Source organism: Sceloporus occidentalis, unplaced genomic scaffold (genome assembly GCF_023333645.1).
Source record: "Sceloporus occidentalis isolate IW3139 unplaced genomic scaffold, rSceOcc1.0.p SCAF_286, whole genome shotgun sequence".
NCBI lineage: Eukaryota > Metazoa > Chordata > Lepidosauria > Squamata > Phrynosomatidae > Sceloporus > Sceloporus occidentalis.
The window spans coordinates 234,239-249,899 of record NW_028317266.1 but is presented as its reverse complement, the minus strand read 5'-3'; the positions used below and the strand labels follow the sequence as shown (position 1 = coordinate 249,899).

The window sequence follows — 15,661 nt, the reverse complement described above, 5'->3', positions numbered from 1 at the left end:
CGGGGTCCAAATATGGCGTCATATTCCAGCGCTCAGCAGTGAAGCAGTGCGCACCGCGGCAGAGCAGGAAGACAGAGGCTATGCACGCCTACCACAGGACCTCTACAAGGTAAGTGAACTTCAAAGGGAGCAGAGGGTAGATATTGAGAAGGGGGAGAGAGGATAAATAGTGAGGAGGGGGTAGATAGGGCAGAAGGGAGGGAGAAGGGAGTAGATAGGGCAGAACGGAGAGAGAAGGGGTAGATAGGGAGAAAGGAGGGTAGCAAGAATATTGAAATAAAGAATCAGAATGAGAGAGAGAGAGAGAGAGAGAGAGAGAATGGATTAATGTGTGGATGAATTGTGTGAGTGAGTGACAGAAGTAATGAATTTGTGAGACTGCATTAATGAATATGTGTAAATAATTTGTGTGAAAGAATAAATGATTGTGTGAATTAGTGAGTGACTTTAAATAGCAAAGATGGTATAAGCAGGGTGTTTAAGCATTGGAGACCTAGATGGCACAGGTAGCGTGTTTATGGGACAAAGATGGCGTACACTCGGCTGTTTGGGGACAATGTTGACTCATGCTGGGCTGTTTGGGGACAAAGATTGCACGTCCTATGTGTGTGTAATTTGGGTGCTGGTCAGGTTCTATGTGGTCAATGTGGACGCCAGGGCTGGCTTTGGTGTGTGTGTGTGTGCGACCTGTGATCTATGCCTGTAATTTAGGGGGTTTTATCTATACATTTAATGCTGAGTTTTTGTGTGAATTCCAAATTATCTATACCTGAAAAGCTGGGTTTTTGTGTTATTCTGTTAATCTTTACCTGCTATGCTATGTTTCCATACATTATTTATGTTTACCTGCAAATACAGGATTTGTATGTCTTATTCAGTTTATCAATACCTGGAGTGCTGTTTCCATGTGGTGTTTATTTGATCTATACCTTCAGTGCTGAGTTTACATGTGATTTCCAGTTGATCTATACCTGCAAAGCTGAGTTTGTGTGTTCTGTTGATCTATACCTGCAATGTTATGTTTCCATACGTATGTATACCTGCAAATACAGGGTTTTTATGTCTTATTCAGTTGGACGTGCTGTTTCCATGTGTTGTTTATTTGATCTATACCTTTACTACAGGGAATAAGTAAAAGAGAGGTATGGTTTAGTGAATGAGGGGACAAAGGGACTCTGGGGATGATTACGGGGAGAGGACCTCTCAATGTCACGGTGCAGTCAGAAGGAGGGAAGACTGTACTGACTCTCACAGTCTTCCCCTGATCTGCAGTCAGTGTGGTATGCTAGGGAGCGTGGAGCGTGGCTCAAGGAAATGCTTGGGTAGGGTCCAATTTGTTTCACTACAAAATATATTGGCAACAGGGTCTAATATTTATATATATATATTGGCAGCAGGGGAATACATTTATATATATTGGCAACAGGGGCTAATTTTAATATATATATAGGCTGCAGGGGCTAATATCAATATATATTGGCAACCGGGGCTAATAATTATACATAATGGCAGCAGGGTCTAATATTTATATATATATATCGACAGCAGGGTCTAATATTTACGGTATATATATTAGCAGTAGGGTCTTATTTTAATATATATCGGCAGCAAGGTCTAATATTTATATATATAAGCAGTAGGGTCTTATGTCTCTATATATATATATCAGCAGCAGGGTATAATATTAGTATGTATTAGCAGTGGGGTCTAATATTAAAGAATAAAAAATAACTGCCAGTGCAGCTGTTGTTTCGAAATCATATTTTAATCAAGGTCTTTATTTCAAAGAGATAAGTATATATTATGTAGTAAAAAATGAATGTCTGACGTATATATAATGTGTGTGTGTGTGTATATGTAGCTTTTATAATTGCCCCCCTCCTACTTTGGTCCCTGTCCCCCCATGTGCCCCCTCTAAATATGAAAGCTGGAGACGCCACTGCCCTACTTGAATGTTTGACAATAGATCAACATTGTTTGTTAGGATTCTTGTCTGGATCTTATTCTTTCTAGTTGGTGCTTGTACCAGTTGTGACATGAAGGTGTCATTTTAACAGGTTCAAAAACCTGAATCCCCTTGCAGAACTACTATTCCCTCTATCCCAATTTATGTCCGGGTAATTAAAATCTCCAATAATTAACGTGTTACCCAGATGTGCAGCTTTCTCAATTTGCTCTAACAGCTGTTCTTCCTCATCAGTATTAACATTAGGTGGTTTATAACATATCCCAACCAATAGTTGATTTCCTTTTTTTGCCCTAAGCTGATATCTATATCATAGCCCCTCCCACAACTACAGGCTAATGTACATTACCCTTAACATTTGTGTTTGGGGCAACTGCATAGGATTAGTGGAACGGAGAACCAAAGACCAAGAGAGGGTCTATTCGGTCTGAGGTGTGCCATGAACAACATACCAGGTAGGCCTATAGAGGGCAAAAGAAGAAGACACAAAGTTAGTCATACCATAACTTTATTAATAAACAAAACACGACAGTATGAATAACCAAGCTTATAGAATGAGTGACGTGAAGGCATTACGCATTTCCGATGTTGGTTGAGGGATATAAAGAGAGAAACAGGAGGAGTTCCACCTGCCTAGCTTTTTAATTACATGGACTGGAACCTTATTCTTAGATGCCGCTGAGGCAGCCCCGATTCGAAAAGAGTGACCCGAATATGCAAGCGGGTTAAGGCCAATCCTTGCAAGTAATAACCTAACATATCTGATAAATGTGACAGACGACAGGGCGCATGAATCCATAAAATGCTAGAAGCATGGCAGCTTTGAGCACTATACAATTGGCAAGCGACTGGGAGTCTTAACTGGCTTGGTTTTTTGCAGACCTCTCAGTAAGGTCTTGACCAGGTGCGTAGCAATCAGTGAGGGTTTGTTAGGAAAATATAGTGATATTGTCAGGCCCCCAGCCCCTCATCATACCCCTTACCGGGGTATTCGGCTGGACGCCGTGCTCCGTTGCGGGGCGGACTATGTCCCCGTCCTCCTACCGTGTCTCCCGTGCCGCCAGCCACGCGGCGGATCACTCGGCCACAACGGCCGCCTGCAAGGCGCGCTCCCGCACGATCCCGTCCTCATGCGCCATCTGCTGTCCGCCGCACGGTAGTGCAGGGCAGACAAAAGTAACCTTACTTAACCCCATGGTGGGAATTACTTATGCTCACAGGTGTAGGTGGTAACACCTGTGAGTCAGTGGGAGGAACCTGGCCTGTAGGATATAAAAACCCAGCTCACCCTCCAGTCTGAGCTTAGTTATTGAGCTTCTAGTGCCTTGTGTTCTGCTCTGTGCGATTCCCCATTTATCCTGCCTTTTTGTGTTTGACCTCCTGGTATTCGACTTCGGCTTGTTTCTCGTTATTGCTCCTTTGCTGTCTGCCCTGACCCAGATTTATCACTCGGACTTTGTATTTGGCTTATTCCTTCCATCTGGTGCTACCCTGCTCTACGCTCCCTACCTTTCCAGCAAGCACCCCGACAGGTTGCACTCCCGTTAAATAAAGCTTAATCGAACCATATGAGAGGTTTAAGCTCAAATGACAGTACGCTGCAAAAGCCAAGAGGGTGGCAACTGAATACGCGTTTGTGGGGGCAGATGCTAACACGAATCTGCCAAATAGGGACCAGGCTCTATCGTATGCCTAGGTAAAAAGAATATCCGAGATATCACGTGCTATAAAGTAATAAATAAATTGAACTTCCCTCAAGACAGCAGCTTCCAAGAAAACACTCTTCCTTAAAGTGTATATATAGCCAAGCAACGTAACATGGAGCGCATATACATGAGGAAAAAAATAAAAACACAATAGTGTAATAAATTCGAATACAAATTATAAAAATAAGTGTATGAACCACTCACAAGTGGACTTGAAGAATGAGCTCATCAAACGACCAAACGGAGTGGATCTAAACAGCTGCAGATACAAAAAACAAGCCCAAATGGTGCAGTATCTTAGAAACTCATGTAGAGATATAACGGAAATGCACTTACAATTGAAGTGGCACTACTAAGGAAAATGTAGTGCATAAGCGTATAGACGAAATTCAGTCAGAAGTAATGATAAAAATCCGGTTTATTCATATACAGTCCCTCGACGCGTTTCGCCGATTGCACGGCTTCTTCAGGAGTGATTAAAAACATAAAGTAAAATACAAGCAATAAACCTATCTAAACAAAATCCGCAAGTCTTTATATATGGGGATACTTCCGGGTATGTCATCACGCAATCCTGCGTGAGAAGACGTGTCGGCGTCATCCGTCCTAAAAGGTCTTCTTCTCCGTAATTCGCTGAGAGTGTTCCCGACGTCAATACATAGATCCCGGATGTAAACAGTCCGTGTAAGAGAAAAAATGAGTTGGTATACAATCGCTTGCAGTGGACCGTCCTATACACTTCTTCAATAGTGTGCGGTAATGTCCCACAACGGAGAATAAAATAAACACTAAATGATAATGTAATATAAAAAACACAATATAAAAAACATGTAAATGTATATGAATGTCCGATCTGAATTAAGTCTATACATACTAAAGTGCATAAGAGGTTGCGACCTATTTAAGGTGCACAAAGAAAGACATTGTAAGCATCATCCCATAATATACATAAAAGTTAAGTATCATAGAGAGATAATATTCTGTGCAGTTCCATGCATATAAAGTGCAAAAGTGTAATCAATAATGAAAGTGCTATAAGTGCATAAAACACCCTATGTTGGGGATTTTCTGGACCAACAATAATAAAGTGCAAGTAATATTCAAATGTGCAAAGGTAAGTGACATTTTTTTTTTTTTTTATTAATCGTTCAAAAGAGCTACAACATCCAAATCGATGTTGAGACCCCCTGATTTATGTGTTTGAAATTTGAAGATCCATTGTGTCTCTTTTTTTGCCAGAGTTTGCTTAATATCACCACCTCTCCAGTGGGGTGAAACAAGGTCAATCCCTATTATTTTGAAATCAGCCAAGGAGAAGTCCTTGCATGTGTTACAATGTTTGGGGACACTGTGTTTTTGATTGTTGTTACGTATACCACATAGATGTTCTAAGCCCCTAACTTTAAACTCCCTAGTTGTTCGACCTACATACTGGGCCCCACATGTACATTCAAGGAGATATATGACGTTTTTTGACCCACAATGAATGAAATGTCTAATGTCGTATTCTTTTTTTGTATTAAAACATTTAAATTTGGTGATTTTCTTGTCTTGTTTATAGCACGTTTTACACAGCTTACACCTTCCACACCTATGGAACCCTGGATTCTTATTGGATAAGAAATTATTACCTTTGGCTGTACTTTCATTTTCAGGTAGAATACTCGGGGACAAGATAGATTTTTATCATCACTTCTGACTGAATTTCGTCTATACGCTTATGCACTACATTTTCCTTAGTAGTGCCACTTCAATTGTAAGTGCATTTCCGTTATATCTCTACATGAGTTTCTAAGATACTGCACCATTTGGGCTTGTTTTTTGTATCTGCAGCTGTTTAGATCCACTCCGTTTGGTCGTTTGATGAGCTCATTCTTCAAGTCCACTTGTGAGTGGTTCATACACTTATTTTTATAATTTGTATTCGAATTTATTACTCTATCGTATGCCTTCCTGGTATTGTTGGACAACGCTCTCGTGATAATATGGCGAGCTGTGTGCAGATGCATCTCTATGCTAGAATGTGCTCGTCGAAAACCGGCGCAGTTGTTGGTGGTGCTGCTGCTGCCGCCGAGGGTTGAACCTTGAAAAACCTCTGAAAATTGAAATGAGATAACGCGTCAGCCGCTATAATCTGCTCTCCCGGCACATGTGAACATCTAATAAAAAATGTATGATATAATGATAACCACGTAAGTTTACGCATCAACCCCATAATGTGAACTGAGGACGACCTTCCTCTATTGACGATCTCCACTGTGGCCATGTTATCTGTAAAAAAGGTGACTGTATCACCTGTCCACACGCTGCCCCAGACTGTCGCTGCAACCACAATGGGATAGATTTCGAACAGGGCCGAGGTGTTGTGAAAGCGGGGTATCTCAAGCATCTACGAAGCCCACCTTTCTGCTAACCACTGATCCTGGAAAATAGCCGAAAAAGGGATGGAGCGGCTTCCGTAAAAACCCTCGGGGAAGAAAGACTGAGTTGGGAAATAAATATGGAACGTCTGTTCCATGTCTTAAGGAAACTGGCCCACATACGCAGGTCGGACCTAGCTGACTAATCTATGATTCTTGGGACAGTAGCAAATTCACCGCATCTGGGTCCGATAAGGCTGACCTGAGGTTCGGGCATTCCCAAGACTCCTGGGGCATGGCTACTACACCTGTATGGAAACCAAATGCCAAGCCTTGGACCAGAAAATTTACTAAATCTGGGGAGGGGTGGAACTGTAACTTACCCAAAAGGCCCTCCACATTGATCGGGGATAGTCATTGCTTAGGGAATAAAGTCCCAGGGCACATGGTCTGGGGTTGGGCCCTATGACATTTGATGCAAATGTGGAGAAGCCTGCACTGACTGAAATGGCAACCGGTGGTGTTGAAATTGTTGCAGATCTGGGACCTGCCTAGAAACGAGATGGGTCTACCCAATTTATCATGAGTTTTGGAAAGTAATTGTCCTGGACGGGAGGGGGCGGACAAGGCGGCCGAGCTAGTGGAGGGGGGCTGTCGGGTTGTCAAAATGTCAAAAAAAAAACCAATATATAATATGTGTGGGTTCACAAAATGAGAGAGAAGAAAATTACAGCTAAAGAGCAACACTGAAAAATGTTAAGAGCCTTTGTCCCAAAATGTACTACGAGTAGGAAACAGTATTGTCATTAAGGGGTTAATAAGTCTTCTATGTTGGACAGTACCAAAAGCCTTTCTGAAATCCAGATATGCAATGTCTACTGCACCACCATGATCAATTACTTCATTCACCCAATCAAAAAAATCTATCAGATGATTTTGGAATAATCTTCCTGAGGTAAACCCATGTTGTTTTTGATCTTGAAACCCATGTGATGTCGTATGTTTAACATTCTTATCCTTTGACATAGTGTCCATTAAATTCCCCACTACAGATGTAAGACATAAGACATGGCCTGTAGTTATTTTTTTTAATGGGCACAACATTCGCTTATTTCCAATCCCCTGGGACAACTCCTGTTAACAATGATTCGTTAACAATAAATCCGTTAACCGTTTTGCGAGTACACCACCAAGCTCTTTTAATAACTTGGGTTGTATCCCATCAGGTCCCATTGACATATTTGTCTTTAACCTCCGCCTCGATAAACTCCCATGTATCAAATGACTCAGTCTTTTTTCCTAACTTAGGTTCATTTTCTTTCATTTTCATTTGTAAAAACTGAACAGAACTTGTTGCGGTCCCCAACATTTTTGGCACCAGGGACCGGTTTTGTGGAAGACAACTTATCCACGGACCAGTGTCAGGGTGTTTTGGGTTTGATTCACGTGCATTACATTTATTGTGCATTTTACTTCTATTATTTTTATTATTAATATATTATTATGATTCCGGGACATGTGGTCACCCTATCGTGCGGCCCAGTTGTTGTTATTCTGTCTCTCACTGTTCAAATAAACTTACCATTAAAATTATAGACTGATCATGTCTTTGTCAGTGGGCAAAGTACATAATCAGCAGGGGATCAAATAGTTTTTTTTTCACTGTATAAAAAACCCCAATAGGCATAATTACATTTCTTATTCTTCAAGCACTTTTTGTTCTATTCTGGAAAACACCTGATGGGGAAATGTTAGCAATGTTTCACTGTTGATTTGACTTTCTTGGTTTTTACTTGCAATTACTGGCAAATTATGTATGATAAGTGAGTTCGACCTTCATTATATAGTGTATAACATTATTTATCTGAATGGATAAGCATTGCCTTTCACCTTTTGTTATCTGGTATTTTGACAGAAGGAGGACCGTTGTCTTTCACCAGTAATTGAAGTGGAAAATTTGGAGGAATTTGTGTTGCGTCCAGCACCACAGGGCGTAACTGTCAAGTGCAGAGTGACAAGGGACAAAAAAGGGATGGACAGGGGATTATACCCAACATATTATGTACATCTTGACAATGAGAAGAAGGTGAGACATTATTTGTAAAATAATTATAAAAGGTGTATGCCTATATTATGTTTCTATAGTATTTGGCATGTCCAATCCCTGAATGCTTATCATTTTAATTTTAAAGGTTTTCCTATTAGCTGGAAGAAAGCGGAAGAAAAGTAAAACCTCCAATTACTTGATTTCAATTGATGCTACTGACCTTTCACGAGGAGGAGAGAATTTTATTGGAAAACTAAGGTCAGGGACTTTGTCAACAACCATTGACAAATTATTATTATTATTATTATTATAATTATTATTATTACTATTTGTAACAGCATGTCCTCCATACTACTTCACCCTGATGAAAAAAGCCTTGTAAGTTTTCATAGACATTAAAAGATTCTCCTTGGATAACTTGTCCAAGTAAATAGTGTTCAGCTTCCCCATAGTGTTATCTCTAGCCTTGAAGTCTAGAATGCCTGTAAACTAATCAGAGTAAAATATTACATAGTAACACCTCAATACTTTAAGTGACTGAAGTATAGGCTCAGGTATCATACAATACATGTCACAGTCATGTCAGAGCTATGTGGATAGTAATTCCAAAAGGTATAACAAGTCTTGATCACTCTCTGCATGTTAATCCAAGATAAAATGATAAAACGGCACAAAATAACCATCCTTAACTGTTTCGTATTGGGGTACTATGTAGTCTGTTTTGCCAGTAGATGGCAGCATAATGGAAATGTGTACTTGTTCTGTTGTGTTAGGTCTGTTGTATATATATCTTAATGTGTTGCATGAGGTTAATGGAGTAAAGAAAAGAAGTTATGTTCCACTGCTTGTCTGTGTTTGTGAGCAACATCTATCTAACATTCAAATACACAAAACTAACATTTATTTATTTCAAGATCTTTTTATTGTCAAAATCCACATATCAAATAACATAGATATATATGTCATGAAATGCAAGTTACACCACAGGTATATCACTCCATAAAGTGTAAAGAAAGGAAAAGACAAGGACCAGAGTGACTTACAATCCTGGGTGATATACAATATCAGAGCATACCACGACATCCATAAAAGGTCATGAAAACCAAATTTTACGTAAAAAAAAATTAGAACAAAAAAATTAGAACAATATTAACGTTAACACATTGCTCGATCGAAAGCATACATTAACCCCTTCGGTTTTTGGTACCTCAAATCCCAGAGCAATTTTGCCATTTTTGCGCTATGTCGGTTCAGCGATTATTCTCCTTTCCTGTGAATAGTGTACCCATGTAAACTATATATAGTTTTTTTTAAGGAGAGATAGAGCTTTCTTTTGATACCATAGTTGGATGATTAGCTGAAAAGTTAGAATGAGAAATGTAGTAAAAACTAGTGAAGTTTATCAGTTCAGGTGTCCTGATTTCAGAAATACCTTATATAGATTTTCCATACTTTCCCGGCACCAGGGAACATACTATAAGGTGTACATTTTTTGTATAATTTTTATGCCTATAGCTTAACAGGTTTGGGGGTTGTGAACGGGGGCAGGAGGGTAGATGTTATGCTAGGGCAATGGGATGTAAGGTTTTTTATTATTATTATCTTTTTATATATATATTTTTTTTTTTTTAATTTATTTGAAATTTTTATATATATATATTTTTTTTAAATGGTTAGAGGTCCTCTTAGGGACCTCCTGAACATGTTATTAATGCCAGTGATGTCACAATGACATCACTTAGCTCACTTTATTATTTTTTTTAGTATTATTTATTATTTTAATGATTTTTTTATTATTATTTTTTAAATGAATAACTGTTTTTTTTTCTCCTTCTCTGTTTCAGGATGGGAGGGGGGGTGAGAGAGATATTTTCAGTTTCACCTATAAAAACTTAATCTAACCAGTGTAAATAGGGGGAAAAAACTCCAAAGTGTATTTGGGTATTCGTCCTGTTTTTGGAAACACCTCATAGGCCTGGTATTTTCATTTATTTTGGCACTTACAGGGTTAAATATGAATGACGCGCATTGCTGTTTCTAAACAAGATTTTTTTAAATGTGGTATCCTGGGAGTTGCGCCCCAGTAGCGGCCAGAAAAAGAAAAAACACTCAACAAAAGTATTTTTTTTTTTGAAGATGACATCCCAAAGTGTTTTACTTGGGGCATTTTAACACTTTTTATTGTCCTAAACATTGCAGTAAAATTTCATTTTTAACAAACCCATTCAATCCAAACACGGTATTTCAGTATTTTTTTCCTGGGTACATAAAATGACTGATGTGTACAGTTCAGGGCTGTGCGCTACTTTAGCTTTAGATTTTCTCTTGGGCACCATCTGTAGGTTTTCAGAGAAAGAGCAGGATAAAAACAGGCAGGGCAGACGGCTTGGAAGCAGCTGGACAGGTAGGTACGTCTGGTACACAAGACTGGATCATACACGGGAGCAGGGCCACACTCCAGGGGGCGCCGCCGCCACCGTAGCGTACCGCTGCCGCCAGCAGCGTACCTAGCGGCGGGGGGGGGAGCGGCACCTGGTGCCGCTCATCAGGGGGGCACCCGGCACCCCTCCAGAGACGGACAGTAATGTCCGCCGCTGGAGGAGCGGGCTCGCAAGGGAGCGGTATCGGAGGTCTTTAACAGACCTCCGGCTCCCTTGAGTGATTTTAAGCCGGTTCAAGAATCTCCCTTGAACCCGGTTTAACATCACTCAAGGGAGCCGGAGGTCTGTTAAAGACCTCCGATACCGCTCCCTTGTGATCCGCGCGGCAACAGCTGCTGTGCGCCGGGGTTTGTTGTCAGATCCCGGCGCACAACACTGAAGCCGCGCCCACCGCTGTCCGTGCCCTCTGACCCGGAAGAAGACAGAAGAACTGAAGAAGAAGAACGAAGAGGAGGAAAAGGAGCTGTAAGGAGAAAAGAGGAAAGGTAGGAAAGCATTCAGTGAGAGTGGATTGGTATGTTTGTGGATTGGTATGTGTGTGGATTAGTGTATATATGTGTGGATTGGTATATATGTGTGGATTGGTATATATGTGTGGATTGGTATATATGTGTGGATTAGTGTATATGTGTGGATTAGTGTATATGTGTGGATTAGATTATATGTGTGGATTGGTATACGTGTGGATTGGTATACGTGTGGATTGGTATACGTGTGGATTGGTATACGTGTGGATTGGTATACGTGTGGATTGGTATGTGTGTGGATTGGTAAGTGTGGATTGGTATATATGTGTGGATTAGTGTATACGTGTGGATTGGTATATATGTGTGGATTGGTATGTGTGTGGATTGGTATATATGTGTGGATTGGTATGCGTGTGGATTGGTATGCGTGTGGATTGGTAAGTGTGTGAGAGTGATGGGTGTTATGCTGTGCCATTTCCAATGTCTTTTTCATGATCTAATTATGCTCTAAAAGTACATCATAACTCCCATCATTCTATACTGTTCCATACAGTGGCAGAGCTGGGAGGCAGAGGCCTTGCACCCCCACCGCAGGACTCCTGAAAGGTAAGTGAACTTCAAAGAGGGAAAGGGTAGATAGTTAGGAGGGCGTATATAGGGAGAAGGGAGTGAGACATGGGAAAGGGGGTAGATAGGGAGAAGGGAGTGAGAAGGGGTAGATACGGCAGAAGAGAGTGAGAAGGGGTAGATAGGGCAATCATACTCCTATCATGCCAAGTCTGCGAGTAAATCCTGGAATCTGGGTATGCCTGGGCATGATAGGAATGTGATTGCTGTTAATCATATATATATATGATATATATAGACTTGAAAACCGAAGTTGTTTGTGTGGTTATTTGGAAAGTCCCTGGAGTGCCGGTAACTATTTTTGGACTTTATATATATATATATATATATATATATATATATATATATATAAAATATTATTTAATTGTTTTCTCCTATTTTGGTGTGTTACTTACTTTAAATAAAAGTGTTAGATTTTTTATGGTGTTGGGGGGGTCATATTCGGTTTTGGCCAGGTAAATGCTGCACTTTCGGTTTCAGTCCAGAATTCGTTTTGGTGCATCCCTACTACTAAGCCAGACAATTAAGTGGTAGGCCTAGACCACATCAGTGTTTGGCGTAGTATATAGTGATTGGGGTTTTGTTACAAGTTTTGTTACAAGTTTTTATTCCTTTCTTTTTTTGGGATGGGGGGGCGCCAGAGGAGTAGTCCGCACAGGGCGCCAGAACACCTAAGGCCGGCTCTGCACGGGAGACAGCTCAGATGCAGCAAAGCAGTAGCTCAGTATACAGGGGGCAGGAACACAATGCTCTACCAATGAGGCTAGGCTGATGCCTGGTTTATATTGAACCTTAATTGACCAAACGAGGGGCAGGTGTTTCAAGAGCATTAAGGAACTGCATGGTCCAAGGAGAGGCAGAAGGACTTTTCAATCCAAGATCCACCCAGTGGAGTAATGGATAGTGATTTACCTGGAATCCACAGGGTTGCAGGTTTGAATCCCTGTGGTGCCTGACCTGTATTTTTTTATTAATAATTTGTGTTTTTTCACACAAAAAAAATTACCCTAGATGACCCCTCTCATCTTTGTAAGGCAGGGTCATTGGCAGGAGTGATCTGATCATCATCAGCCCACTTTGATTGGTTCTGCAGCAGTTATTAAACTCACAGCATTTGACCTGGAAGCACCCTGGACTTTCAGGTCAGTGCTGTTAATTTTTTTTTAAAATTAATTATTTTTTAACTTTTTCAATGCTGATGCTGCATTGAAGCACAGCATTGACTGATATTTAGTCCCCACATGCTTCTGGGGATTGAAGGCTCGGGGGCGGGCTCTGTGTGGCTGTGCTGTCTACTCAGACACCCGGGCAGACAGCAGCAGCGCCCCTGCGATCAGCACGATTGTGGCAACGTGGGGGCATTTTTTTGAGATGACGTACCTGTAAGTGCAGGTGATGCAGGTGAGCAATACGTAGGAATCATAAAAGAAATTAAAACCTAGCAAAGTAACACGTGAATACTACCATTACAGTAACGCAACTGTAGGTGCCAAGGATAGGTCCAAGTGGCCGTCCAACCTGGTCCTTATCCCTGGTCAAGGCACCCAGTCTAACAGGGGTGTATGTAGCCATAAAGAAAATAGAACAATGTGGCATACACAAAAGAAAATCCATCTCTCCTGTGGTTGGGCAGCCCCCCGCCTGGGGGATCCCACTACCTATTAATATAAGAGACAGAGACTGAGCCACCTGCTGCTTCCTAACAGTACTTCCTGGTACCTCCGCCACGTTATCCAAAAGAGCTGTGACTGTACTCAAGGACCAATCCTAAGCTATACTTCCATAAGGAGCCATATACCCAAATCCACAACCTCTCACGCCAGTACCCAAGAATAAGTATTTATAGAGTCTCAGAAAGACAGGCAAATTGTCCAAGGATACCACTTAGACGATTGGTAAGTGTGTCCGCTGTTCCCTCCAGAGACTGCAAATCTATGACTGCAATGATGCTCACTCCGTATGATGCTGTCGATCCCTGCGAGGTGTCGGGGTGGATTGCTGCTCCTCCTCTGCGGTCTGGGCAGCCAGGGTGCACTCGACAATTGAGGCAGACCTGAGGTCAACCGATTCTCCACAGACCAGTCCAGTAGGGGGTTTGAGGTATATCCATGGCTTTGCAAAAATCTGGGACATCGTTCGGCCTGCGTAGAGAATGAATAATGGATCCTTTCTTCACTGTGAGCCCTTTTTGCTTTTCATATGTTAAGTGACCAATTTGCTTTCCTGGCCTGCAAGGTATTCCACGACACGTCCGGCAAAACATTTAAAGCAGCGTCCTTAAAAGAAAAGTTGTGTTGTTTTCTTGCCGCTTGCAGAATTTCTTCTTTCACTCTATATGAATGAAGACAGCATATGACATCTCGTGGCGGTGAGCCTTCAACCCCCTTTGGTCAGAGCTCTGTGGAGTTATCACATATTTCAGATCTTCTTTATCGCCTCCTTCCGGTAGGCCTCTGATGCATACGTTGCATGTTCTACCACTATTATCCAAATCCGTGATATGTGCCATAAGCTGTGAGAGTGCTTGTTGCTGGGTGAGTAGTTTGTCATCCATAACTTTCAGTGTGGTATGAGCGTCATCTGATCTTCCTCCAAATTGTTAATCCTTTGGCCTTGTTGGTGTTGATTTCTTCTTTCATGGTGGATTTAAGTTGATCAGTGAGGTCTGCAAAATCCTTTTTGATCTGCTGAGTAATACCCTGCAAGTCCTCTTTTGTAGGTATATTCAGGATTCTACTCCTCCACTCGTCTGTTTCGTCGATCTGCCCCCGGCTTGATGCCGCCTCTGCCATATTGTCGGCAAGAATCTCGGCATGTTGGACCGGCTTTAGAAAGTCTTTCACGGAGGAAACTCTGCTCATCTTAACCCCTCGTGAGGTGGAAGGAGTCTGGGGTTGTTTCTTCAAGTTTTCCCCCCACAGTAAGCCTCTAAATCTCCGTCTTTAGTGATAAATTTGATGCCCAAGGCGAGGGAGCTACGCTCATTAGCTTCTGCTCACATTGGTGGTCGGCCACGCCTCTCCATCCTTAACATTAAATAGGCACTTTAACCATAACAAAAGAATAATATAATACTAATATCAGGCTAGTTGAATATCTCCTTTATGATATCAGTCTTATTAGTGGCATTTACCCTTTCTCTATGATTTTCTAATTAGTCCCACTCTGTTGCTCCAAATATATGTCAATAGTTTTTTCTTCTATAAGAGAGAAACTCACTCAGGCCATTGGAGACCTTAAGGAGATATTGCACATATTGCTCCACTGGTGCAGTACAGCACAAGGAACATTGGTCACTCCATCACTATTGTTGACATGAGGCGTACGGGAGAAGTGGTCCATTACTGTCAGGTCCCCACCGCGGTACTCACCTTCGTCCCACGACGCATCCTCCTTCCGACCCACACTGCCGATATGGTGACGCACGAAGAGGGGTCCGATGTGGCAGACCCGCTCACTCCCCGGCATTGACAGCGCCGTGATCTTCTTCCCGGCACCGTGATCTTCAGGACGACCGGAACACAACTACAGGGCCGTCCCAACAGAGACGGAGAACACGTTCCGTCTCTCACACGCCCTCTAGTGGCGCGCGTGCATACAAATCCTCTTCTTAAAGGCACAGTCGCCATCATTCTCGGGTGTATGAAATTAGGTTCATCTTGACATCAGAGGGAGCACTTCCTATAAATCTGTGTCCTTTAGTTGGACTCAATTTGGTATTGTTCCAGAACACACAGGGGAGGTTACTTATGGTTCCTATAGGTATACCTTCCTGCCACTTATACCACCTCTGTTCCGACTTGGAAGCTTGAGGTGAACTGAGAAGGTATAAATCTAAGGTTGGGAAATTACTCTGGTGTGCTTACTAGGGACCAAGATCTAATTTTTTAGTATGTTTCCATCTTTCCTTGCCGGATCCCTATGGACAGAAAAACTGTTACTTTACCCTGCGAGTGAGTAGTTAGGTTTTCTGTTAATTTCTCTTTTTTATTTTTTATCTGTTTTGTGTAAATAATCTGTTTATCATACATTTTTGCATGCACTGTG

The 15,661-nt window shown here is 41.6% G+C and overlaps 1 protein-coding gene across 1 annotated transcript in view; it reads left to right on the top strand.

The window, feature by feature from the left end:
• The first annotated feature begins 2,992 nt into the window (after window positions 1-2,992).
• LOC149275456 (tubby-related protein 3-like) overlaps window positions 2,993-15,661 on the top strand; it is a 42,585-nt gene continuing 29,916 nt past the window's right edge. The window contains exons 1-3 of the mRNA XM_089504707.1: window positions 2,993-3,142; window positions 7,948-8,118; window positions 8,225-8,337. Coding sequence (XP_089360833.1) covers window positions 2,993-3,142; window positions 7,948-8,118; window positions 8,225-8,337 — 434 coding nt within the window. The remainder of the gene's footprint in view (window positions 3,143-7,947; window positions 8,119-8,224; window positions 8,338-15,661) is intronic.